Source organism: Oculina patagonica, chromosome 12, assembly GCF_052425735.1.
Source record: "Oculina patagonica isolate OP01 chromosome 12, crgOcupat, whole genome shotgun sequence".
Classification (NCBI taxonomy): Eukaryota; Metazoa; Cnidaria; class Anthozoa; order Scleractinia; family Oculinidae; genus Oculina; species Oculina patagonica.
Genome location: NC_135769.1, coordinates 588,205 through 605,499, shown reverse-complemented (window position 1 = coordinate 605,499; position 17,295 = coordinate 588,205). Strand labels below are relative to the sequence as shown.

Sequence of the window (17,295 nt, the reverse complement as noted above, 5' to 3'; positions counted from 1 at the left end):
CACAGGACAGAACGAGAGGTGGATGAGAAAGATGCCGAAGATGAATAGGCACCGAAAAACGACAAGAACCGTCAAGGACTTATTAATCGGGCGTGGCCGATTTATAGTTTACCCTTTGACCGTCCTAGACGATAGTCTCCTGTCGGCTAAAAATGACGGGGATAGCCTGGGCCAATCGGTTTCATTGCAGTTTTGACAGTAAATCGTTGTAGGTCGACTTTTGGGCTAATCTGCAATCTGGTTCTCTTCTTTGCTTCGGCGGGAGGACAGAGAAAAAAGCTTAAGGGGTAAAGTACTAATAATCACCATTGTGCAACTGTAGTTGCTTTGACAAGTTAAAGCTATTTTTGTAAATAAAAGGGGTAACGTCATTCATGTCACGCAATGTTTTTGTGGGAAACTTTGAAACTAGACGCTTTGCTGGTTTCTACAAATAGCAGTGTGATCTGGCGGTACATTTTTTTGAGGCGGACTCCACTTTAAAACTATTTTTTATATATATTTAGCGAGAAGTATGTCGATTTTCATTTCCGCACAGTTGGGCGTCAAAGTCGCCTGTCACAAAGAGTAGAATGTTTGCACAACTTGGTTTGGATATATTTTAGATTTGACTAGTGACGTTAGTATAAAGACACTTCTCAAGACGTCAGCAAAACATTGGCAATGTACAGTATTGGTGTGAACTTGAATGGAATTTTTTACGAGATCAGTAAAGCTATCGAATGAAAAGATGACTTGAAAATGAAAACTTCGAATAATTATAATTAAATACCAATTGAATTTTAGATGAGAAATTCCGGAAGTGACATCTGTGTTCAAAATAGGAATTTTTGTACAACTTAAAGTTCCGAAAAAAAAGGACCACATGTTTTGTAAAAATCACAGACAAACATGAAGGAAAACAAAACAGGCCAATGGGTTTTATTCACGAAAATACAACTTTCTTAAGAAAGAGTTTGTAAACAAGACAATGGAATCGAATTACATTTCACACAAAATTTGCATACATTTCAACTTGCAAAAAAGAAGTATCTCTGCCGAGACATAATAGCGAGACCTTACATTAATAATTATTGTATTCTGATCTGATTGTTATTTTTTATGCATTAACTATTTGAAAGTGGTTCTCATCGATGAAAACAAAACGGTTTTTCATTCACTGCTTGAAGTATTTATAGACGTGAAAACATTCGCTTAATCAAATTACATTCTGCACGAAATATTTTGTATCCATTTGTCCCGAAACTTTGAGGAAATTGAAATCTTTGTGGACAGTACTGCATAAAAGCAGTTCATAGAATTGAATAAAAAGATAAGAACCATATTGATAAAGGAAATTTTAAAACTTTATTTTGGCTCATTTTGACGAAATTCAGGATTTTCAAAGACTGCCAGTAAACGGCTGTAACTTGTCTGTCTCTAATGATTTTGCTACGGTTTCGAACGAGCTAATTTTTCAACATGATATCATGGTAGCGGGCAGAAGTCGGTTCGTTCTGAATTTTTCTATACGGTATACAAGTTACAGGTCAATATACAGACCCTCTGTACAGTAAAAAACGTTTTGGGAACAAACCATTGTGAACCTATTTTCTATGTTGATCAGTAAAAATCCTTAGTACGACATGGGGTTTGTTATCAAGTTCGTTAGTACGTTAATACTGCAAGGTGTATAACCTCAGAGAATTATTATCAAGTGTGTTTTGTTTTATTAGCGGTTTATACTCTAAGGTCTTGGTATGGGAAATCAAAATTAAGGTAAATTTCTGTTATTATCTGATTGCTTGGCACAGATTAGTACCATACTGAATTGGTTAGGAAATGTAAACAAACATTAAATTGAATGAGAGTAGAAAGGGAGGGACAGGTGGGGGTGAAAGGCTAAGGAGATGGAAAGGGGGGGGGGGGGGGGAATTAAAATCCATGCTTGGTTATATCACGCAACCTTTGACTTCTGTTGTTTTTTTTTCACAAGAACAAAACTTAAGGTGGGGTTCAACCGTTCTACCTGAATTTGAATGGAACTTTAAGAGATTTAAAGAAGGGATTGAAGAAAAGAATGGAAACACCTCCAAACAGTTGACTCCCTCGCAAGAGCACTCCGGGTTGTCAGGAGACTGTTTGGTGTCCGTCCACCAATTTTTAACTTCAAATTCAAATTTTAATATCACATTAAATCTCCAATATTTCTTATTTGTCTAAATTTTACTAATCCTTTGAGAAAAACTATCGCCTCCCAGACATCCCCCAAAATCGTCCAAAAATTAACAAAATACTGCAAAACAAATATATATGGGATAAGTAAAGCTTTTTTGGATTCCTTGAAACGCAGCTGAAATGGTTTTCAGTGTTTTCCAGCCCTTATACTTTGGGTCAGTACTACTATTCTTCACCAGTTGCTATTACAGCAATGGTATGAAACAAATACCTAATCATTGGTCAATAAGTTGTGATCATTTTCTTGACAATAGTAGTTACCTGATTAGGAGTTGTATACTGTTCCATTAAAGTGTAAGGGCTGGAAAATACTGAAATGCGTCAGCCACCTAAAGCGTTGGAAAAATTGGTCTTCAGGTAAAAACCCCGCCTTTATTAAGTATTGCGAAAAGGCTGCACTTTGCTAAGTGTTCCAAATTTATATTTTCTAGACGTTTAGTTGTATTGTGCGAAATATCTTTTTATAAATTGAGACCATTATGTCATTAAGTAATAATGCAATCTTGAAAACATTCCAGATTTTCATTATTAAATAGAAACACGAAAAATTCAAATTTGGAAAAACAAGCCTGTCAAAAAGACGTTGCCATGGTTACAAGTTACTGGCACAATAACTAATCCTACCAAATTATTGCGAGATAAATTTTAGATAAACGCGCAAAGTTTGGCAGCGTTTGGTTGAATCTTGAAAAAGTTATAAGCGTCCAAAGTCAGCGCGGGCCTCAAAAGCTCCCCCCCGGCCTGAATAAGTTTAAGTGACTGTTTTTCCAGTGATTTTTACTATACTGTACCCTGCCTTTCAAGTCAAAACAGATGGCTAATTATTAAGCGCCCGATTTTAAGCTTCTCAAGCTTCTCAAGCTTCTTGTTTTACTAAGAATAACACCGATCGTAATCTTATCCGATAGAGAAAAAACGCTGAAAGTTTGAAGGGAATCGGCCAACCTCGACCCGTGAAGCTTGCCCGGTTCTTACTGACAATGACACTTAAAGTTCTTATCTTATCTTATTGAGTCTAATGCAAGAATATCAGTGTTTCACTGGATATTTGGCTGGTTTAAACAACCTGGAGGATAACATTAAATTTCCAATGTACGTCGTCTTAGCTAAATACACATGTTTACGGTTCAGATAACAAGACAATTAGGGGCCAAGATGGACTTGAGCCTCTGTTGAGAGAAGGTGGCCTGTTTCAACATGTTCCTGTTATTAATAGGGGCGGATCCAGAAAATTCGGAAAGGGGGGGGGACATTTTGGCGAGACAGCAACCTCTCCCCATACCCACAACACAACCCTCATTGCACAATACATCTCAAAAACTGTTGGTTACCTGTTTCAACTCAAATCCAATGAAAAGAGAGTGCCGCAGCTCCTTTGCCGCCCCCCTCCCCCCCCCTCCCCCCAATAAATCCACCCATGCGATTAACACAGAAAGACCTAGCATAAAGTGCTGCACAGCTAACAGGAAAAAAACACGAACCCAATTTCAAGACAGGAAGAAGTAAGGACCTTCGTTGTTTGAACACACGCTATCAACTTCAATTGATAGGATGTTTTTAGTCAGGTTAAAGACCTTCTATTGTCTCTAAATTTGGTCGAGAGCGCGCAAGCAAGAAAAGTTTCTGGACAATAAAGATAATTTCCGCTGTAACCGTCAATACGATTTATCGTAATCTATATAGTAGCTCTTATTGCACCCTGAGAATATTACACAAGTCACCCAAAACTATTCGGTGCATCCACATTTCGTTTGTCTCCATCTTAGTTTCAGAACTAGTAAAATGCAACAAACAATAGATCGTTTTCAGGTGTATTCATCAGAAAACACGAACCTTGGCATTGAAAAATCTCACCATCATGTCAGGAATTCAATAATAATTCAGCACTATCAACTCTGGCACTATGCAACTAAACTTGATTAAAAAATCGTCACCTAGCTTGAAATCTGAAAGCTCTCCCCTTTTTTATTCCTCCAGTATGCTTTTGCTTGAAGTTCATTGCTCAGTAGTTTTGGTTTTACGATCAGAAGGAAGATCGCTATACTTTTCTTGTGGAATTATACCTCCATATATATAACTACATTTCAGCATTGCTACAGGAAATCGAAAGAACAGTATTCGAACTTGCCTATTTTGAGTCCGAGTAGCTCGCTGTTTTTTGTTCCGAATTCTCAAGTTCATATCTCTAGCTAAGTGTGATTTGTTCAGCTCCATGCTTAGGGCAGAAAACAGACTCGCCTGTCTACTGACTGTCGATTTTATAATGTTTCAGGCAAAATTAACTTTTTGTTATTTCTAGGCGATTATACAAAGTATTCAGCCTCCATTTCTGGGTCGATATCCACTTGTTCATAAATCCCAAATGATAAAATTCCAATATTCAATATTCATCAATGTACTTGTTGAAATCTAATTGTATTGTATTGTATCGTAGAGGCGCCGATCATGGGCAAATAAACTTTACAAAGCACCCCTCCAAATCAGCCACACACTCAGATTATGGATAAATGCACGCAAGTTTATTATAACACACTTGAACTTGGATAAATACATATACTCGGAGAAATAAAAAAATCACACTTTTTAGTCATTTTAAACTGAAAACACACTCTTTACCATCTCCTACACACTCAGATTATGGATAAACACACTCGAAATTAGTAGAACACTCTTGATCGAGGATCAATGCATGCACTCGGAGAAACAAGAAACAAACTTTACCTTAGACACTCTGGATAAAATAAATGGATAAGAAATAAGAAACACACTTTAGCTTAAAAACACACTACTTGAGTATACGTAGATAAATGTTAGTAGCCAGAAGAGTTAGTAAAACACTATGAGCCTATGAGCACACTCTGACTATCATAGTTTTTTGAGTTCTTTTTTTTCTTCTTATTGTTTTTCTTCTCCTACGCCTTATTCTTCATCCTCGTCGACTTCTTCAGTCTTTTGATCTTCTTCTTCCTCTTTTTTTTTTCATGGACAACAAATGATGTCAGCATCTTCACCTGTGTATCATCATGCTCCAAATCGTGGTCGTTACCACTGACTGTCTGTCCCAACGCGGACACGATGTTTTGCAAGTCTGTGGGAAAACTTGGCTACCTGTTCCAGATGTCGACTTGCTTTCTCCAGATTATTTGGATCGCCAGAGGATCTGGTCAACTCATAGAGTAAGATTTGTGGAGGGACTTTCATGATATCCAAGACTCCCACTTGAATGTAGTAGCAGAACATGTTCTTGTACTGCTCCCTCATGCCTTCGGAACGGAACTGGTACTTGTACATGTAGCAGTCGATGCGAAGAAGGCTGTTGCTAGCAAACACAACGTGAAATTCCTTCTCCTTTCCAACAGAACTTCATGAATTTAAAGGCTTGATTAACAAACTTCGATTTCACTGTTTTAAACATCTAGATTAGCGTAGATTGTGAGATTGCGCTATAGTCGGTCACCTGGTAATGCTAGTGATTTTTAATCTGAAAAGTTGTCGTTCAAAAAAGACTCCATCAGTCTGAGAAGCCACGCTTTCCTCGTTCACCATCGTTTTCAACGATCGTTTTTTGGCCAAAGAATTCATTTTACAGCTGAACGCATGTCCTAACCAAAAGATAACGAACTTCCCGTGTAATCATGTGCTTGTCGTTATGTGCTGAAAATAGAAACAAACTTTAATATCACGCTATGTGCTTTCAACCCTGCGGGAAACGGTTCACCTCCGCCCTAAACTGCATGGTTGATGATTTTGCTTGTTTGCTAAATTGCTCCAGAATAAGATGGAAAATTCTTAAAAGTAAGTATGTAGTTTATTCCTATAGTGTATTTTTGGTTATTTACACGAAATTGTGCTTTCAGAATTTGTGTGGAGCGACTTCAGCCGAGCTTATCACTCTCTCCACGAGGGGTGAAGCACGAAATGTGAATAATTGATCATGAAAGAATCGCTTTTATTTGAATACCTGTAGTTACAACAAGTTAAGAAACTTATGTAAATGCAAGTAAATTTAAATAAACGAGCAAAATTATGTTTACAAATCTCCTCTCAGTTATTTTATATTAAAATAATTAAATTAAAAAAAAAAACAATAACAGCAAAATCTAAGGATTAAGTGCCGGTTTGATAGCCAAACAATAGGTTCCTTTTACAAATGCTGTTAGATGTAGCTAATTTTTAAGTTCTGAGCGAGAGGACGGAGTAAGGCCGTGGGAGAAAGTTCCATATTTGTGCTCCCCCAAACGAAAACGAACCTTTGTAGGACTTGTAGCATTCTGTTTTTGGAATATTTATCAAAGTACAGGGCCTAAATCTGCGAGCATAGTGTTTTTATACTCAACAGAACTCACAACAAAACTTTCTAGAACTTTATTTCTTAAACGCCTCATCATTTAAGATGTTACTTCAGTACTTCAGTTCAGTACAGCTTCACTGATTTCTACATTCAAGTTTCGTAATAACAATCCCGATAAGATTATCCTAACTATTGCAAGTCCTCGAGGATAAAAGCCGTGAGGTGGATGGGAGTGCGAAGGAATTTTCTCGGTTCAAAATGGCCTCAGTTGTGACGGTTGCGATGCAGGAGGAACGATATGGACTGCTTGGAAGCAATAGCCCAACAGAATGTGTAACCTTCTACGCAGACCAAAATTCGCGTACTTGTCACACTAACGAAACAAGACAAGATCGTCCTAAGAGTAAGAAATAATGGATTTATATTTAATTAGAAGACGGTGTACAATTCAAAGATTCTTGTTTCAACTGTGAGGTACATTTGTGATACGTGGCTGCAGAATTTCATCCACGGAATCGAACGTCTTTTACGTCGAAAAAACATGCAATAATATCAAAACTGTGCTCTTCAAATAATTTAAAAAACTACTTTATTATTATTGGAAAAATGATTCTGTGGGACAGTGGAAGAAATCAAATCCATGCAGACTGCATTTCAATGTTATAGACTTTTCTAAGAAGACATGGACGTTAATAAATTATCTGGTATGTTTTGCCTGTTTTTACTGTTGTTTCTTCTGTTTATATTTTTTCATGTTGCTCATTTAATTCTAATCAGGTTAAGATTATAATTCATTGAAGTAAACTTCGAGAGCTGCATGTCACTTTTTGTCCTAAAATACCGAATAAATGTAAACTGCAGTGAGACAATTTAAAAAATAAAAACTTTTAGAACTTAAAGGAATTCTTTGCTTCAACTACTCCAACTGCTAAGATGAGTAAATTAATTGATCACATTGAATATGTTTTTTTAATAAATCGTTTGATATTTTCGAAGATGTTGTTGTTTCGAATTTGGTTGGTTCTCTATTGCGCCCCTAGTTAATTACACACAGATGCAGCCTGGTTTATTGGGCTTTGTAGGGATGAAATAGCAATTATGAAACTATTAGTCATTCGAAGGTTTTAGGGAGCTTGTTTCTAATAAAAGAATTTTGCGTCGTAGAGTTTAGCGGCTATTGCCGCCTTAATGTTTCCTTAAAATGAATTAAATCTCTGCCTTTTCTCTTCACCTCTCTCATGATAAATGACACAGGTAAAGAGAATCAAAACGAAAATGTTCTCCAAATTGTTCTTGGCTCGTTTACGATTTGGCTGATCGAAGACTAAGCAAAAAAATTAAAACACTTTGATCTTTCACAACACGAACCTAAAACCGACCCTTATATTCTTATGACAAAAATGGGAAATTTTTTAGCCCATTCGCGTGTCCGATCTACTTCTGCTCAAAAAAGGAAAACGCATATATTTTCTAGCAGTTTCAGACTATTTATCATGGCGGTGTGATACCAGCACACTTGAGCTATTACAGCACCTTTTTCTGTTATTTTTTTGAGTTTTTCCACTACAAAATATATGACAAATGTACTAGCAGACAGGAGAAATTTGAAAAAGTCTGCGTTTAGTTCGTGATCTAGTCGAACTTTTCGAGTGTCTTTTTTATCATGGAATTTACATCCTCTCGCAAGAAACAAAAGCTTTTTACGCTGTGAGTGAAGACTTATAATTGTATTGTTTATATCCCTGTGACTGTTTAAGCGTGGAGCATCCTGTGTATTCATCTAAGATGTAAGGAAAGGAAATTAGTACATCCGCCCTTATTTAATATAAACAGGAACATGTTCAATCCGGTCAGTTCCTTCTGTTGAATTTCCATCCGCTCAACAGGGGTTAAAAAAAACAAAACAATAAAAACAACCCAATACAAAATCATCTGTTTCCTTGAATTGCGAAAGAAAGCAAATCAAGTATTCCAAAAACGACATTTTATTGCTGTAAACGCGTTTAGTATAAGCATTTAACCAGAACTTTTCTTAAATTCGCGTTAATTTTATTACGCTTAAGTTTTGTTCGCGTTGTTAAAATGCTTCGTTATATTCCTATAATAAGGTAATAAAGTTTTTTTGAACAGAGTGTCTTTCAGCTTAAGACTAACGATCAACCCACGCATATTATTGACTTTGCTCATTGTTTCCATTTGACTTTTAATACCACATACGTACGAGATAAGATGTTAAACAACGTATAACAAAGAAAAGCTATTCGTCCCTGTACTTACTACATCCGCTTGCGTCGTAATAACAGGAACATGTTCAATCAGGCTACGTTCGTGAAATTTCTATCCGCTCAACAGAGGCTAAAGTTCATTAAACTAATTTTATCTCTAAGCTGGTACTAGCCAAATTAAAGGCCCAGTAATACGCGCAACATTTTCTTTTAACTTATCTTGCAAGAATGTTCCATTGCAAGTTGTAGAGTGTTTGTTTGCGCGTATTACATCCCGAGTAAGTAAACATGAGTTCAACTTTGTGCAGTATGTTTCCGCAACTTGCAATACGGGTGCAACATAACTCTGTTGCAAGACAAGTTGAAAGAACATGTTTCCCTTATTACTGAGGCCTTTTAAAACGAGTGGAACATATTCTTGTATTGGACTCATAATGAATCCAATACAAGAATTTGTTTCACTGGTTAATTTGATTTGTACCAGGTTACAGATTCAATGAGTCTCATACAAGAATCTGATCAGTGTTTCACTGATTAATTTGGCTGGTTTAAACAGCCTGGGTAACATTAAATGTTCCAATGTACGTCTTCTTAGCTAAATACGCATGTTGTTTAAGGCTCAGATAAAAAGAAAATTTGTGGACCAGCCCAATTGCAATTAAAAGACAAAAAGAAGTAAGGACCTTCGTTATATACCAACACACGCCATCAACTTTATTTGATAGGAAACTTTGCTCAGTCGTGAGCAAAGACAAAAGCTCAATTCAGTCTCCCGAGTTTTATCTCGTTGTCAGTTCCGCGTAGCTGACCATGCATTTGTGGTGACGCTCAAAATACCATAATTAACAAAAGGTTAGTCTTAAATAATTAAATTCAACCGTTCTCCTTCTGTAGAAGGGTCTGGTTGCATGTCAAGTTCCTGTTACGGTTTTTGTTATAGACTCAGTCCTATTTTGTTAGTGTGACTTATATCATATTCAACTTTCAGTACAAGACGAAAGAAAAACTTTAATTTGTGTGTGTAATTTGCCTGTGATAGAAAAATTCTTATCACTTTTGTGCCACTGATATTACGGCACTGTAAAAATTATTCACAATGAAAAAACCGGCAATGCACTTGACCAGTCTATAGAAGGATCTACACGTTTACTCGAGATTAAACGATGAATAAAGCAACGTTTGAAGAACATTCCATCGCTTGTATCTCAGAAACTTTGCAATAAAATTGAACTGACAAATGGCCAGAGTATTTCAGGGGCGGAAAGGGGGAAAGAAAGGGGAGAAAGGGGGCCGAAATCATTTCGGCAAAGCAGCACTCGCCCCGTTGAATCTAAGAAATCATCCGTTTCCATGCAGTACGAAAGAAAGCAAATTAAGAATTCCAAAATCGAGGAAAATTTGTTTTTTTTCATGAGAGCAGAATTTAAACAAGGAATTAAAACAACCCAATACAAAAGTTTTGAAAAGAGTGTCTTTCAGCTTAAAACTAATGACCATCGACCCCACGCCTGTTGTTGACCTTAAAGTGGCGCTGCATTCTTCCCATTTAACCACAAATGATTCCACAGACGCCATGTTAAAAATTCGCTATTATCTGAAGACCAGTGAACCACGAGATAGGATGCTGAACAAGGAATAAAAACAACTTAAAACAAAGAAGACAAAGACGGTTACGCCTTATTCCACCCTCTGTTTGATTGACACTCGTACCGAAATTTGGTTCCTTCTTGGGACTACTTAAAGGCACAGAGGCTTTGTTACCAACTCATCCTATACTGGAGACTCCTTAGGTACGTATGATTGTGTTTCTGCTGAATTTTTTTATTTTATTTAAATGTTGAAGTTTGGTGCTGATTTTTGATCATCTTTGCCTGTTTTTTTTTTTTCTGAAAGGATTACAAGCCGTTGCCTTGCATTTGGATTCTACCAACTTGTAAGTACTTTTTCTTTCGTGAAATTTTATATTTTCTTTAAAAAAATGTAGTCAGTTTTGACAGAAATAACAAGTTATTGCCCTTTTCTATACTCATGAGTTTTGATCACTTCTGTTTGATTTTTTCCTGAAAGGATTACAAGTTTCACCTGCACTTGGATTATACCAACTTGTAAGTACGTTTTCTTTCGTGAAATTACATATATGTATTTTTTAAAAAAACATGTAGTCATTTTGCCAGAAATAACAAGTTAATTATTGGCGCTCTATCTACTCATTTCATTTTGATTGCAAAATAGTAAAATTCTGGTGTTACACATTTTCATTTTCAACTTGTAAGAGCAAGAGCGAGTGTATCGAGAATTTTTCCTTTTTAAATAATTAATATTCCTTTAGAAATGGTCAAAATTGGAGCAAATATATATGATTCCAAAGCTTTAAATGTGTGCTTGTTCGTTCTTCGCAGTACAGTCGATGGCTCAGTTATTCTTAGCGAAGAAAGTGTCCAATTCTTCTAACTTTTTTGTAACTCATAAATCAGATCAGCAGACCAATATTCTGATGTTTGAGGCAATTGCGAAGCGCGGAAAGTGCGAGCCACTTGGAAGTCAAACTTTGAAATCCCAAATCCCCCAAAATGCCATTTTTAGGCAATATAAGAGAAGGAAACACTTCTTTCATTTTTAATTAACTAACTTACTGGTAATGCCAAAGCCTCTTACAGGATCATGAAAAAAAAAATAAATTTAAGATTTTTAAATAGGAAAAGGCCTCGGTTCGCCTGTTACGACCCTTATCAGACTTTTCAGAAAGGCCTAGACATTACACTTGTTGTTAATAACTCAAGGCATGCTTGTCATTTGGTTTACGCCGTACTTAGACGTTATGTTATATGGACAGCAGACTCTTAACTCGTTCTCATGCAATAAGTTGAAAAAGCAAGAATTTTTAAAAATGCGTAGAAAGCAAAATATTTTAGCGTATACGAGCCATTTGTTTCAGTTTGTTCAGGGAGTGCACAATTTGTGGCGCAAATTAGCCTCGAAATCGCTCATGATATAGTACGCATTAATTGTCGACTTTGGGTATGAAAGTTAATTATTCCACCGAGGAATCCAAGTCAGTTGAACTGCAGCAAACAGTACTGTACGTACGGGTCGCGACTTTCTAGTTTTCTCGTGGGTTGATTGTCATATAACATTTAAATACATTAGAACAAAAACTTTTATTACCAAACAAGTAAATCGCCGTGTCAAATTTGGGTTTCAAACCCTGCTCGTATTCCCGGGGGGGGGGGGGGTACTCCAAAAAGTTTTATACGGGGACGCTCCGCCCCAAGTTCTAACCCCTTACCCTTTTATATACCATTTTTGACAGAAATTGTACCCCTTTCGTATACCTTTAACTGAAAAAAGGTACCCCTTTCATATACCTAAGAGACATGGCGTGGACTTAAAATAGCACGTTTTCTTGTCATTTTTATGTAACGCTTAATTAATAAATTAAAATAATACAGCCATAAATTGCGTCTGTTCGAAATATTTTAATTTAAGGCCCTTTTAAATAGCCAAATGACAGATTTCCATACCCTTTCATATACTTAAACTCGTGAAATCCCTACCCTTTTACATACCTGAAGCCTGAAAAAGGTACCCCTTTTCGGGCGGAGCCTCCCCGTATAGGCCGTTATATGCAGTACCCCCCCCCCCCCCGGGCTCGTATTAGACCCAGTTGAAACAAAGCTAATGTCAATAATGAGGATGCAATGAGTGTCACAAAGCTCTAGTATTTGTATTTGATGCGCTGGAAAATAGAGTATCAGTCAACTCTCAATAATATTGTGATCAGCAAAAATCATAAAAGCAAACTCATGAATTTACTTGTGAGCGTTAGCACAAAAAAAAATCCACCTCGGTGGGCTGAGCCAGAAACTCTGTAGTTTTGGCACTGTTGTCAAATCTTACTGGAACATTTCCTCAACTAATACAAATCAAGTAGTTCGTCTTTCTTTGCGAAGTGTTTTATATTTCAACTACCGAATCATTGCTGGCTTTAACAGTAAGTGTGGTACTTTTAAATCGTTTCAAAACAGCATCTGTTTATGGATATTTTACACAACCATGAAAAAGGTTAATTTCAATAAATCTTCAATAAAGGTTCAGCCAGAAGCTGATAAAGTCGCTCGTTACCGATGATATATCAGGTTTTTGAAGACTCGCTTTGGGAAGGCAATTTCGGCAGTGAGAACTTACTCGAGAGAGGTCCATTGACCAAAAAACCGCTTCCGAGGCAATTTTACGTTTCTTAATATAACGCAGGTACAACAATCTGTACCTTACAGCCAAAATTAACCAAGATTTGTTTCAAGAGGCACTAATTATGATCTTCTGTTTTTAAATATTTTTCTTTAGGGTCTGCAAAAAATGCACATTTTACCAGAAAAGCCGTTCAGTAAATTAATTTGCAGCTACTAGGCAGGCAATGTCTCTAACCCTAGTTTCAGTTATTAATTCTCTGAGACAAGCACCGAGATACTTCAAAGTTGTAATCGAGCATGGAATTGTAACCTAACGTACTGTGAGGGTTCTAGAACAGTTCTTCACAGCAGGAATGTTCCGCATTCATAAGCTTTATTCTATTCTTCGTTACATTAAAATTTCAACCCGGCCCTGAAAAAACTTCCAGTGAAAAGCTGCAGCTCTCAAAGGTCTGAAAACACGCAAATGAAATGATGCAGTTTCAAGGAACAAAATTTTGAATTTGTTTCAAGTTTTAAATTTTAAATTACTAGAACAGTTAGGTTGCGTGCACGATCTATGCAAGCTTGCCTTAAAAGTCAATGCTGAAGCGTAACATTTACTGATTTATAACCTGTTTATAAAAACCTGTCTAATGAAAATTAAGTAAATGTACGGGAGAAGTTCAGTGGCTCTGTTTTAAGGCCAGCGAGGATTCGTTTGGGCTTACTTTAAATAATGCATGAAATGTTACATTGACGATGGAGTCATCTGAAAATTATATGACTCGTCTTTTGGTCCGAAAAGACATAAACTAAAGCTCTCTCGATATCAAGACAGAAAGCTCAATAAGGAATATTGAATTTAAATTAAAGTCATGGTTTCTCGATGGTTTCTTCATTTGCCAGGTCCTTGTATCTATGAGCGGGCATTCTCTTTTGCAATCAGGCCCAGAGGCGGATCCAGGGGGGGGGGGGTGGATTGGGTGGCTAGCCACCCCCCTTGATCCACCAGAAAAATGAAAATAAACATATTAAGATAGAAAATAAGGACAATGTCCATCCATCTTTCATAGTCAGGCGGCCGTTCAAAGTTAAGGACGGTCATTTTTCCAAAATAGGAGATTTTCGACAGCCTGTTTTAACTTCTGGCTTAACGTTACAAAACATGGGTGTATAATTTTAAAAATTTAGATTCCTTTTAGCTTTCAAGAGTTGTTTTAGCCTTGCAGGAATGATTTTCTTCTCCGTTTACATTTTTTAGCGAGTTTTCTTACCATTTTTTCGCATCGAAGAGATTTCACAACCAAACAAAGTCGCCAAAGTTGTCTCCAGGCCACTTTGCCAAGGGCTAAAAATTTTCACCCACGTGGGTAAGCAAAACAACGCATATCTGTTCTTTCTTGTAAGTTCATGGCCTGTCAACTTTAAATTTCAATCACTGTTCATTTCATACGAACTAGACTTTTTCTCCGAAACATAACTCAAGGTAAGTTGAGGAAAGAATATTTTGCCAAACTATCAAGGAAAACAGTGGTTTAATAACTTAATTGACAGCTGTATAAAGCTGCTCAGAAGCGCGGAGATCACGTCTAAGAGGCTTCAACTTTTAGAAATTTTCTGAGGGGGGCATGCCCCCAGACCCCCCTAGGGGAATGGAGCCTACGGCTCCATGAAATATGGGCCTCATACCCAGAATAACTTGCACGCCCACTTTCAAAAAAATACCTGAAACACCGTCCCCCCATAAAAAGAACTGGGCTTGAGCAAAATGGTAAACAAACATATTGGTAAACAGCCACCCCCCCTTTGAAAAATCCTGGATCCGCCCCTGAGGCCATACTTTGTATTTGCCTCAGGTCTCTGAGATAAAACCCCAGAATTGTTGCTTTAGATTAGAAGTTTTAACTTTAAGTTTTAAGCTTAAAAGCTTTTCATTAATTTTTGTCCGTTTTTAATGCAAGAGCCATTAAAATGAGAAAGAATTGCAAAAAATCCTTCAGACCTCCTCGAGAGCACCAACATATCTTGGAAAAGAAAAATCAAGACGTTCAGCTGCCGCACTAATACCTTTAGAACTTCTTACTAGCAGCTAATCTTTTTGCTCTGTTATATAAACATGCCCTTACTTGCCATACTCATTAACATGTAAGGTTAATGTGTTTTTCATGTTAATCCTAATGCTATACATGTCTACTGATCCCTCTCTGTAATTTTTTCTATTAAGGGAATACGGGAATATGACGAGGGGGGAATCCATACAGTTAGTAATTGACAGGGGTTATTGAATATACTCACTCGAAAAGAACAAAGAAACCGAAAGAACTGAAAAATAAACATTAGACATTTTACACATTAACGAAATGATTCTAAATTCCTTATCTTCGTCTATTAGACTTGTCAAATTACAAAGTTTGTTAAAATGTTTTTAAATTTCTTTTCTTCATCATTTAGACTTATCAATTACAATGTCCAGTGACAAAAGTAACTTGACAGCCTTGACAGGTGGCGAGTGGAAAAATCAACTTGTGTTTGTCCCTGATGTTGACCATGGTTGGGGTGAGACGGAAATCATTAAAGACTTCTGGCTTATACCGAAAATGGCTGACTTAATTGATGACAGCCAAGAGATAACGAGAATCGAAGTTTATAAAAAGCCATTTGCTAAAGTGGCAAACCATCAGTTTGTTGTGCTGGAAACAACAAAATTCCATTGGTCTATTGAGAAAGATAGCAAGCAAATTGTAATTCAAAGAGGAAGTCTTGATAAGGTTAAGAATTTTGACATAGGGGGAAAGAGAACAGATCCAGTAGAGGTAATGAGTAGCGATAAGGGAACAGGAACCATGAAGGATTTGATCGAGTTTCTTTTTTATGAAAACGAGCTGTGGAGATCATATAATTTGGTACACGAGAACTGCCAAAACTTCGCAAAGAGAGTGTTTGATAAGTTTGCTGATACGCAGGTGCATGATATCGGGATAGGATCTGAGATCACAGGTTTCTAGAACGCAGTTGTTGAAGTATATTCTTTTTAATTTTAAGCTTTGGGTGTTTTGCTGAAATATTTTAGAGAATATACTTGTCACCACTTCAGTTACATTAGTTGATGTTTGTAGTACTAACTGCTAAAGTTCTCTTGTCATTCTAACTTTAATTTTTCACGGTCAATTCGTAAAGCCAGGCAATGTTTTTTAAAACCGACGCATTGATTGTTCCTGTTTTTGAACTTCTACTCAAATCTGGCCTCATTTATTACCTTTTTCCTAGCTATAGGTTGTTGAAGGCAACTTTTGTTGGTCAACTCGGTTTTCTTACCAACCAACGTAAAATGAACTCTACATGGTTCTCCTGTGTTAAAGTGACAAGGGCTTTTAGTTTAACTCGTTAAGAAAAGAACTTGTGTGATTATTTTTATAATTTTGGTGTGTTCACTTGTAGAGTGATCTGTTTTAAAGTACGTTAGCGTATGGATCAAAGAACTGCGGAAACTTTACCACTGAACAGTGGAACATTCTACAGTGTAATTTGAAGTTAGCTTCATATTTACAAAATATTTACTCTATCTTATAACGTGTGTTTTATGCTTGCTCCTGATAAAATAAGGATCACGTTTACTTAGGTTTAAACGCATTTCCTCCAGCCACAGCTGTAATTGGAACCAAAAGCTACAGTTTGAAAGTTAGTTATAGGTTAGCGAACCATATGATCTCCGGTTCAAATCTTTAATTAGTTTCTGCTTTGAGCTCGAAATACGTTATTTAGTGTTAACATAGTTAGAACTATGGTGTTAAAGATGTCGTTGTTTCTGAGTGCTTTCATTCACTGACTAATCACAGCTCAGTGCGTGGACGTGATGCAAGAGAGCTAAATCGTCAGTTTGATGTTAGTTGGCCTGTTGTTTGCCGGCTACCGGTCGCAGGCTAGGCGAGAAGTTTAAATAAAGAAGTGGTTGATCCGATAAGAATGTTTTTTCTTCTCCACCATTTTACCCCCCCCCCCCCCCCCCCCCCCCCCCCCCCCCAACAGCACAGAATTTTGTTGTTATCTTTTAAAGAGAATTTGCCAATCGATGCGTTTGTTGTGACAGCTCGAACTCAAAAAGGAAAAGTGGAACTTTTATTCTGTTTCGAAAGTACAGTCGACCATTATTATCAACCATTTTACCGACGAAATGACGTGTTGTACCTCCAACTGAAATAAAGTTTTCTATTGGACAAGAATTTATCACGTGACCCACGTCAACTAACTCCCTAGGGCGAAAAAACTAACTACACTCGAATTTACTTTAGCGACAACAGCTTAAATCTTGGACTTGCCCGTGATCAGGACGTGCGGCTCGAAACCATGAAACCATATAAACGCGAAGCAATTAATCGAAGATGTGGTAAAA

The 17,295-nt window shown here is 37.0% G+C and overlaps 1 protein-coding gene across 1 annotated transcript; it reads left to right on the top strand.

The window, feature by feature from the left end:
* The first annotated feature begins 10,630 nt into the window (after positions 1-10,630).
* LOC144631462 (uncharacterized) lies at positions 10,631-16,863 on the top strand. The gene is made up of 3 exons (XM_078489894.1): positions 10,631-10,666; positions 10,801-10,838; positions 15,357-16,863. The coding sequence occupies exon 3, from the start codon at positions 15,371-15,373 to the stop codon at positions 15,908-15,910; it is 540 nt and encodes a 179-aa protein (XP_078346020.1). The 5' UTR covers positions 10,631-10,666; positions 10,801-10,838; positions 15,357-15,370; the 3' UTR covers positions 15,911-16,863.
* Positions 16,864-17,295: the final 432 nt, after the last annotated feature.